Source organism: Alexandromys fortis, unplaced genomic scaffold, assembly GCF_014885135.2.
Source record: "Alexandromys fortis isolate MF-2015 unplaced genomic scaffold, M_Fortis_MF-2015_v1.1 scaffold_488, whole genome shotgun sequence".
NCBI classification, from domain to species: domain Eukaryota; kingdom Metazoa; phylum Chordata; class Mammalia; order Rodentia; family Cricetidae; genus Alexandromys; species Alexandromys fortis.
The window spans coordinates 157601-168097 of record NW_026068361.1 but is presented as its reverse complement, the minus strand read 5'-3'; the positions used below and the strand labels follow the sequence as shown (position 1 = coordinate 168097).

General features: G+C 42.9%; 1 protein-coding gene across 1 annotated transcript in view; it reads left to right on the top strand.

Annotated features, from left to right (window-relative positions):
* LOC126495407 (leukocyte immunoglobulin-like receptor subfamily B member 2) overlaps positions 1 to 5494 on the top strand; it is a 9244-nt gene extending 3750 nt beyond the window's left edge. The window contains exons 2-6 of the mRNA XM_050133016.1: positions 2617 to 2718; positions 2812 to 2854; positions 3053 to 3090; positions 3302 to 3354; positions 3435 to 5494. Of these exons, the coding sequence (XP_049988973.1) occupies positions 2617 to 2718; positions 2812 to 2854; positions 3053 to 3090; positions 3302 to 3354; positions 3435 to 3599 (401 nt within the window). The 3' untranslated portion in view covers positions 3600 to 5494. The remainder of the gene's footprint in view (positions 1 to 2616; positions 2719 to 2811; positions 2855 to 3052; positions 3091 to 3301; positions 3355 to 3434) is intronic.
* Positions 5495 to 10497: the final 5003 nt, after the last annotated feature.

The window sequence follows — 10497 nt, the reverse complement described above, 5'->3', positions numbered from 1 at the left end:
TCTTCTTCTTCTTCTTCTTCTTCTTCTTCTTCTTTTTCTTCTCCTTCTTTTAAATGAGTTTTCAATTAGGACACACAAAGTAATAGATTTTACTCAAGCATCTTACACACGAACCACTAAGCTTTGTCTCATTGTTACCCCTCTCTGCCCTCTCTATTGTCCCTTCTCTGCTGCCAACTACTTTATTTCTTCACTGTAGTTGGTGCCCACTTTTGCGTTTCTCTCTCTCTTTTATTTGTGAGCAGTGTGTGGTGCATGTACATGAGGCTGTGTGTACACACATGTGGAAACCAGAGCAAGGTGTCAGCTGTCTTCCTCTACCCTCTACGTCATTTCTTTGAGATAGGATCTATCACCAGACTTGTTCCTTGCTCTTTTGGTCAGGCTGGCTGAATGCTGAACTCTTTCTTTTTAATTATCTTTTTTTTTTCATTTATTTTACTGACTACAGTTTCCCCTCCTTACTCTCTTCCTGTCCCCACAGCCCCTGCCTCCATCTAACCCTCTCCCTATCCACTCCTCCTGCATCTCCATTTTGAAAAGGACAGGCCTCCCATGGGCTTGAACAAAGTATGGCATATCAAGTTGAGGCAGGATCAAGCTCCTCCCCCTGACCCCCTGTATCAAGGCTGGGGGCGATAATCCAGCATGGGGAACAGATTCTCAAAAGCCAACTAAGCATCAGAAAAGATCCTGATCTCAATGCTGGGAACCTTAACAAAGAAACCAAGGTACATAACTGTCACACACATGCAGAGGGCCTAGGTTAGCCCCATGCAGGCTTGCTGACTGCTGGTCCAGAGTCCATGAACTCCCATGCACTCAGGTTAGCTGTCTCTGTGCGTTCCCTCCTCATGATCATGATACTCCCCCCCCCATCCCCAACTTGGCTCATAGAATTCCTCCTCCTTTTCTGTAGCACGACTCCCAAAGTTCTGCCCAGTGCTTGACTGGACCACTCAGCTCTCGAGATTCTGCTGTTTCTACCCCAGCATTGAGTTACAAGCATGTGTAACTATGTTTCTATGTGTGCTTGTGTGTATGTGGAGGTTGGAGATTTGAACCGAGATCCTCATGCTTACAAAGCAAGTATGTTTATCTACTGAGCCATTTCACTAGCCTTTTGTCTTCTTCTTCTTCTTCTTCTTCTTCTTCTTCTTCTTCTTCTTCTTCTTCTTCTTCTTCTTCTTCTTCTTCTTCTTCTTCTTCTTCTTCTTCTCCTCCTCCTCCTCCTCCTCCTCCTCCTCCTCCTCCTCCTCCTCCTCCTCCTTCTACCAAATGATATTTATTTTGGTTTGTCAAGATAGGATTCTCTGTGTAACTATGACTGTCCTGGAGCTCACTCTACAGACCAGCCTGACCTCGAACTCACAGTGATCTGCCTGCCTCTGCCTCTGAAGTGCTGGCATTAAAGGCATGCACCACCACTGACTGGCTCAATTAACTTTAAATTAAAATATCAGGACAAGTGATGGTGCTTACACACCTTTAATCCCTGCACTCAGATCGCTGTTTAAGCCCATATGCGTTTTTATTACTGCTGCTTTTTCTCCCCCAAGACAGTCTCCACTGCTTCCTTATTTCATAATTTCATTACACTTTCAATTTCCTATCTCTCTCGAGTTCTCTTTTTCTCACGATCCCCTTCTTAATTTCAACACACACACACACACACACACACTCACACTCACACTCTCACACACACATTTTAAATGGAAGTTTCATATAAGAGTGAAATCCTGTGTTACTATCTCCCCAAGTTTGTCTTACTTGTTGTAATATAATGGTTTCCAGTTTTATCCATTTTCTTATGTGTGCCATGATTTCATTTTTCTCTCCAGTTGCATAAAGTTCCACTCTGGCTATGCACTACATTATCGTTATCCGTTCATCTGTGGATGGACATCTAAGCTGGTCTGGTTCAATGTCCTGGCTGCTGTGACACAGTGCACACAAATGCACAAGTCTCTGCTGTGTTGACTTAGAGCTTTCCAGCATTTGTTAAGAGGCTCTGTTCCTTTAAAACAAGACACATCGTATGCCAATCACTTTGTAGGTGCTATTTCATTTGCGCTCACCTTTGTAGCTTGCAATGCTTTTCAGTTTATGACTCTTGCATGTCACTTTTGATCTCCAATTTTTATTAGAAAACACCCTTCCCTGCCACCTCCTGATTGTTCCCTCTTTATGTGGTTCACTCAGGTCAGGATTAGTGTATGTTCTTCATAGACTATCTGGGAAGGGTTCTCTTAGCTTCAGAGGGCTGGGTGTTTCTTATCCTTTATGGACCATCGCCCCAAATGAATTTTCTTTGGTATTGTATTTAATTTGTCTCATCAGTTGGGTATGCAGGTGCATGCCTATGATCCCAGCTTTTGGGAGCTGAAGGCAGGAAGGTCTCAAGTTTGAAGTCATCCTGGGCTACATAGGGTCTTACTATGTTTAAAAGACTCGTAAGAGACACACCTATGTGATCAAGAACACATGGACTGATTGCTTTAATTATTTTTGTGTAGGTTTCCTAAATGCCTATTTCACTCAATAAATGTTTGATTTAATGAGTGAATTAATGTAACTGATGTTTAATAACAGACCACTACTGTTTTATAATTCCAGGTCCACCCAGCCACATTGTGCTCTGGGCCTCAGTTGCTGCTGCCTGCTTCCTCCTCTTCCTCCTCCTCTTCATCTGCCTCTGCTGGCTTTGTGCCAAACACAGTATGTCCCAGGAGTCAGTGTGTGTGTGGGTTAATCTGGGAGGGGGTGTATGGGGCATGGTGGATTCTAAGATTGATCTTTGTCTTTCTGTAGGGGCCACTAATGGTGAGACCAGGAGGCAAGTGAAATATAAGAGGTGGGTAAATTTGGACTCTCCCAGTAAATACATCCCTGCATCTCCATAAGGTTTTTGTCTGAGTACTGGGGATTGAAGCTACTACCACTACATACTCGACAAGCACTCTATCATTGAGCTACACCTCCAGCTCCTAAGAGTTCTATTTATGTGTAATTTCTCAGGCACACTTTAATGTTTCCACTTCTTTTCACTCAGGGCCAGCCCAGCCATGGACATGGAGGAAAAACATAAATGTAAGGAGCCTTGTTGTGAAAATGGTTGCGTGTGGTCTTAGGATGCTTGTGGGCCTCCAGAGAAGAGCAGAAGAGGTGGGAGGGTCCCTCGCTGTGTGATGTTGCTGTCTTACCCCGGGGTTCTGTTGGTCATCTGTGAAATATAAAACACAAAATGGTATTATTTAAGGGCTCTTGTGACACAGGCACACCTTCTCACCTTTCCTTCCAGACGGTGACTTGGAGGGCATTCCGCCTGAGGACTGTAGGAAGGTGGACACACAGGTGAGCCCTCCCCACTGCCCTGCTCTCCTCCAGAATCTCACCTGGGGATTCTCTTCATAGTTTGTGTCTCACAATGGCAGGCGTCTGCAGCAGAAGACACACAGGAGGTGACTTATGCCCATCTATGCCAAGAGGTCTTGACAGAGAACATGGATCCACTTCCCTCCAGTACCACTCAGGACACATCTACGCAGACCTGTGTGTATGCCAGCCTCATGTTATCCCAACAGGAGAGTCAGAGCTAGGTGTGCAGGTGTTTCTTTAGCAGAGGGTGGATCCATGAATGATGCTGCTCATGTTTTTCAACTCAAGCCGTTAGCACAGAGTACCAACGAACTCAAGCATGGAGAAGCTTAATTGTGAAGGAACTCTGGAGCTCGTAAACAGTGCTCAGCAAACTTCTGATTCCTTGTGATTTGCTCACTCACTGGTGTACCTGTTCACTTAGTAAGACATGGTTTCCATCATCTAATGAAAGAGGCAAGCTGTATAGTCTGGACCCCTGGTGTTTAGTGTCGCAGAACACCTCAACAGTGAGATCCTTAATCTTGGCTGTCAAGTTGATAGGTTTTAGAATCACCTGGGATACATACCTTGTAAGTGTGTCTTTTAGAACTGTCCCAGAGATGTTTACCTGAAGTGGAAAGACATATTCAGAATATAGGTGATACTGCTTTAAGGGCCAGGTCTTAGATTGAATAGAAAGGAGAACCTAAGTGCAACATCACCACTCACTGACTGATCTCTCTCTGCTCCCTGACTATGGAGGCAGAATTATCAGCTGTGTCATGCTGCTGCCTCTATACCTAGAGGGACTTTCATTCACTGTGTCCTCACATCCATGATGGATTACACCTTCAAACTAAGTCAAAATAAATCTTTGGTAATGATTGCTCTCAATTGTCAGTTTGAGGAGACAGAGCTTCCTGGGAGACAGACCTCTTCACATGCATGTGAGTGATTATTTTGATTAGGTTAACTGACGGTGGATAACCTGTCACTGCATTTTCTGGGTTGGGATTCTGGACTACATAAAAAAAGGAAATAGTAATTTGAACACAAGTATTTATCACTTTCTTCTTTTTGATTGTAGATGCAATATGTTAGGTACCTCAGGTTCCTGCTGACATGACTTCTTCACCAAAATGTAACCTTGGACTCTCCCCCAAGTTGCTTTTTGTCAATGTGTTTTTATCACCAAAACAGAAAAAGTAACTAGGACACCCTCTCTTCTTCAACTCCATTTTATCACAGCCACCAGAAAAGTAACTAATAGAGGAGGTGAGGAGGAGGCAGTCACCCGCTAGAGCATTTTCAATGAAATTTTTGGTTTCCAGGTGGGTAAAGGCACTCAGGTTTACTTAAGGAGACCTCCAGGCACCAGGGAGAAGGAAAGATTAAAGAGAACTCTTGCCATCACTTGGCACAGTGAATAATACTGAAGCAAGCATGGGAGTTCAAGAATCTTTATGAGGTGGTGATATTATTTTACTTGTGCACACAGAAGAGATGATTTGTGTAACACAGTAGACAGGTCTTTTCAAATTTATTTCAGAACCCCTGTACTGCTTTCCCCAAAGGCTGCACCAATCTAAATTCCCTTCAACAGTGTACAAAGATTTCCTATTCTTCACACCCTTGTCAGCCATTTGTCACCTCTTCTCTTTGGTGATAGACATCCTAATACGTGTGAGGTGATATCTCATGGTGACTTTGGTTAGTATTTATAAGATGGTTGGTACCAAACACCGTTCTGTATACTTGCTGGGAATTTTACATCTTCTTGAAGACAAATAAAATCAAGATTTTTGTCCATTTTATTTTTTATTACTAAGCTTTTAGTTAGCATATAAAACAATCTGCTTTATTATGACATTTTCACATATATACCATTGTACTTTGTTCATACTTCCTCACCATTATCCTCTTGTGTTTCCATGTCTACAACTGGTCCACTCTCTCACCGCAGTAACGATAGAGTGCACTCACTACTTATGGTTATTATGTACAGCACAAGAAGGGGCTAACTAATTCCAGTGGGAGATCTCTATAAGGGAGAAATACTAGTCATCATGGAAGAGGAAGCTGTGGCTGCTAGCTTTTGCCCACGCTGCTGGTCAAATAATTTATAAACAGTCTTACTTGGACTAGAGGAAGGCTTTTCTATCCCTCTGGGCCCTACCTGGGGAAAGCTTTGCCATTTCCGTGGTTTGGAGGCATTGGGGTCCTTGACATGGATGTGTCCATGCCAACAATACATATTTACTCGGCACTTCATCTGTTCCATATGATTAATTTCGTCATTTTCATATATGAAGTTTTTAAAGAATAAAAATTATAACAAAACAATGCTTTCAATAAATGTTGACAAAAGAAGGTAGGAAGTAGGCATGGTGATGAAATGGCTAAGTTGATGCCACCTTGTCCTTATTCTATTTTGTGTCTGCCTAGCCGCTCATCAGCCTTCACTCTCATACCCAAACATAGCCACATCCACTTTGGCGATGCTTTTGGGACTGTTCATGACTCTGACCCTGGGCCAGATGGGCTAACTGGTGTTTGTTTATGCTAAAACATTAAACTAAAATAACTAAAAGGAAGTGTAAATCAGAAATAATTTTCATGTGGTATCTGGAAAACACCAAAGACTCTCTGCAAAAACATAGATGTTTCCCTCAGTAAATTTGGAGCCTGGGAGGTCACCGGAGAGGACAGAAGGGGAGAGGGGAGGAAGGAAGGGGAACGGAGAAAAAATGTATAGCACAATAAAAAACAAAACAAAACAAAAAACCAAAACCAAAAAAACAAAACCTCATAGATGTTGCTCAGACCCTCCTCAAACACTGATATAATTGTGATTTTTGTCTTTAAAAATACTGTACCCCTGAACTTTGACATCAAGAGACTCTGAGGGATGAGCCCTGATCTTGGCTGCTGGTTAACAAAAGGACCCACACACTTTGAATTGGCTTTGTTAGTGTGGTTGTCAAGATTTGTCTGTCATGGGTCATGTCAATGCCTCGCATCTGCAGCCTCAGCTGCCACTTGAGGTAAGAGGATTACCTCTAGATCAAGGCCAGCCTGTGGACACAGTGAGTTTCAGGTCAGTAGTGAGCTCCCAGGTCTGGTCAGATGACTCCCTGGGTAGAGGTGCTTGTTGTTAAGCCTGAAGACCTGGGTTTGATCCCTGAGATCTACATGGTAGAAGGAGAGGACTGACTCTTGAGTAAGACCTTGCCTATAAAAATATGAAGAAAGGGGAAAGGAGGGAAAATGGGGTAGGGGAAAGGAGGGGAAATGGGGGAGAAGTTATAAGGGAGGAACTGGGAGGTAGGTTTGATCCAATCACATTAGATACATGTGTGAATAATAAGCAAAATATTTAGAGAGTTACCAAGGAGAAAAAGAATGAAAAGGAAGCTGAGAAGAAGGATGGACGCAGGGGCAGTGAGCTGTGGTGAGCTAGTTTTGGGAGGGGTACAAGAATTAGGAGAAACCGAGAGCACAGTGGACGCAAACTGGGGATGGTGGGGAAATAGTGCGGCCATTTCTGGGGAGGGAGAGATGATTGGCAAGTGGAGGTGTATCTTAGACTCTGCTTCTCAATCTGTTAGCCTCACAGGGTGCATGTATCTTGTAAATTGTCCGTTAAGAGAGGAGAGAAATGCAAGCTCATATGACCATATTAGGGTAATGTTCAGCACCGTTGGGAACTGGAGAAGTGAAAATTGTAGAACTGGGTGTGGTGGCACCTAGGTGTAATACCAGCACTTGGGAGGTGGAGGCAGGAGAATCAGGAACTTGAGGTCACTGTTGACTACATGTTTTAGGTCAGCCTGTGGTACATGAGACCCCATGTCATAACACCACCATTATCAACAGCAGCAACAACAATAACAACAGCAAAATTCTTTTAAAAATTTTACTTAAATATCTTTTTTTTCATTTATTTTTATATACTTACTGCAGTTCCTTCCCCCCTCCACTGCTTCCCATCTACCCCTCATTATCCACTCCACTCCTCCTCTGTCTCCATCCAGAAAGGGGAAAGCCTCCCATGGGCTTGAACAAAGCATGGCATATCAAAGTGAGACAGGACCAAGTTCCTCCTTTTGTGTCAAGCCTGGGTAAGGTAATCCAGCATTTTGTTCCCCAAAGCAGCTAAGTGCCAGGGACAAGTCCTGACCTCACTGCTAGGAGCCTTATTAAGAGACCAAGCTGCACAACTGTCATACACATTCAGAGGGCTTAGGTTGGTTCCATGCAGGCTCTCTTATTTTTTGTTCAGAGTCCATGAGCTCCCATGAGCTTTTGTCAGCTGTCTCTGTGGGTTGTCCTCTTCATGACCTCCCTGACTCATACAATCACTCATTTCTTCGGGAGTACTTCTGGGGATCAGCCCAGTTCTTGTCTGTGGACCTCTGCATCTGCTTCCATCTGTTACTGGATAGAGCATCTCTGATGACAATTAGGGTAGTCATCAATCTGATTACAGTAGATGGCCAGTATAGGCCACCTCTCCACTATTGCTAGGAGTCTTAGCTGGGGTCATCCTTGTGGATTCCTAGGGGTTTCCCTGGTGCCGGGTTTCTTCCTTATCCTGAAATGCACCCCCATCAAGATGTTCCCTTTGGTACAATACTCCTCTGTCCCGCTCCAACCCATTTCCTGTGCCCAGCTCATTCAACCCTCTTCCTCAAGTTCCCAGATCTGTATCCCTCCAGCCTTGTCCCCAGATTACCCAGGAGTTCTCTTCTATTTCCCTTTCCCATGGAAATCCACGTATCCTTCTTTGGGTCCTGCTCAACAGCAAAATTCTAAAGTTGTAGAAACAATGTGATATTATTTCATAACAACTATGTGGGATTTCATGGTATTCTCACATTTGTATGTTGAAATCCTAACCTTTGGTGGTTTAGAATGTGAGCTTATTTAGAAATAGGTTGTGAAGGTCTAACTAATATAGTTAAAATGAAGTGCTAGTGGAATATAGTGGAAGCCTAATCTGATATAACTGGTTACCTCATGAAAAGAAGAAGTTTGGACATAAAGCATACATACAATATGCACAGCAAATACACACCCCCCTAACAGTGTGCGCGTGTGCGCGCGCGCGCACACACACACACCACATATAAAACACAAACACCACACAGCAAACACAGAAAGTATATACACACACCACAAGGAACATATACACTTAGCCTACACATCAAGCACACACATATACAGGCACCAATACCACACAACACAAAAACATAACACACACACACATACACACACACAAATGCCACCATTTTACAATGAAGACAAATACTGGGTCAACACATCTATAAACAAAGAAGTGCCAAGAATTTCCCGTATCTGGGGTTGGTGGTATTAGAAAAGGGGAAGATAGACTCAGTTAGAAGAACATAGTCTTCTTTGAAGGAACTAACCCTCAATTTCAGACTTCCAGTAAAGTTTAGATCATGCAGTCTACGGCAAGTTCACAGACTGATGTGCCCTCAGATTGGCAGACCTTAGAAGGCTGGATGGCCCTGGAGTGTATGGGGGAGGTACAGCGACCTCATATTCTGCTGGAAGAGAAGAAGCTTGTGTGTTACTATTTATTTCAACAATAATGATAACAACAATAAATAATAATAATAATAGGGTATATGTGTGTATGGACATATTTGCGCCAAGGTTCATATGTGGAGGTCAAAGGGAAACTTGATGGAGTTGGTTCTTTTTGTCCAACTTTAAATTGGTTCTGCAGATCAAACCCAGGTCCTTGGGTTTGCATGACAAGTGCCCTTACCCACTGAGCTAGGGATTGGATGCAGGTCACCTGGCTTGGCAGCAAACACTTTTACCTACTGAATCATCTGTCAGCCTCCAGCGTGTATCAGTTCTTAAATGAAATTTAACATCAAGTGAAGTGGACTTAACAGTTCGGATTACCATGAGGTAATTCTCTCCTGGGTACATAAGCTGTGTTTAGCATACTGGTGTGCCATTTCATTCAACCATTTCAACCACGGGTTGCACATGCAATGGTGGTCCTATAAGATTATAATAGAGCTGAGACATCCCTATTGACTACTGAAATTAGTCATTGTAGTTTGGTGACTCAGTGTATGCACATTTTAATAGATCTACTGCACTGGTGCTCACACAATAGTATAGCATGTACCCTTACTTTGTATTGTTAGAACAATTCTTTGTGGTAATCCACCACCTCTGGCTCTTATAAACTTTTTGCCCCCTCTTCCATGATGGTTTCTGAGCCTTTTGAGGAAGGGATGTGATATAGCTAATTTTTTTTTTTACTTTAAAAATTACATTGCAACACAGTGGATTTCATGATATCTTTATACAAATGTATCATATACTTTGCTCATATTTACCTTCATTACTTTCTCTAGCTATCTCTTACTGGCTCCATTCCTCCTCCAAATGGTTTCCCTTCAACTTTCGTGTGATTGTATAGTGGAGACAGTCTTATGTAAGTACATTAATGGTGCGCATAGAGTGATGGCCAATTGTTGCTTACAGTAAAGGTATTTGCCGGAAGCAAAGACCTGTATTTTGATACCTGTATTTTGTTTATGCCATCTTAAGTTCACAAGTAAGATATTCACCTTTGCAGGGCAAGTTCCAGACCTAGGAAATTAACCTAGTGAGACCCTCAGGCCCCAGGCTTTAGAAGCAATTAGCATTTCCTTTGTTAGTTCACAGTCACAGACCTCAGTATTTCCCTACCAGCTAGGGATGTCTCCAGACCTAAATTCCAGCATCCTACCTCGCCTCCCCCTTGCCTGTTTGCTATATAACAGCTCCTGAGGAATAATAAAATGGGAAGCTTGATGAGAAAGCAAGATTTGCTGTCATTTCTCATGTCTCTTGTCCCCTCCATTCCCTTCTCTTCCAGGTTTGTCAGGAACCCCAGTTCATGTCCCACTTGTCGGGACAGGTATTTGGATATAATCTGTCTGGTTATTCTTGGTAAAGTTGCAGAGCATACTGTGTTAGAAGTAGATAAATGTCCTGCAGATGTATAAGGAGAGGATAAATTCCTAGCATCCAAAGGACAGATGAATGATTTTTACACCACTGTGCAGTTTATAGTACAACATATGGGGCTGGAGGTGTGATTTA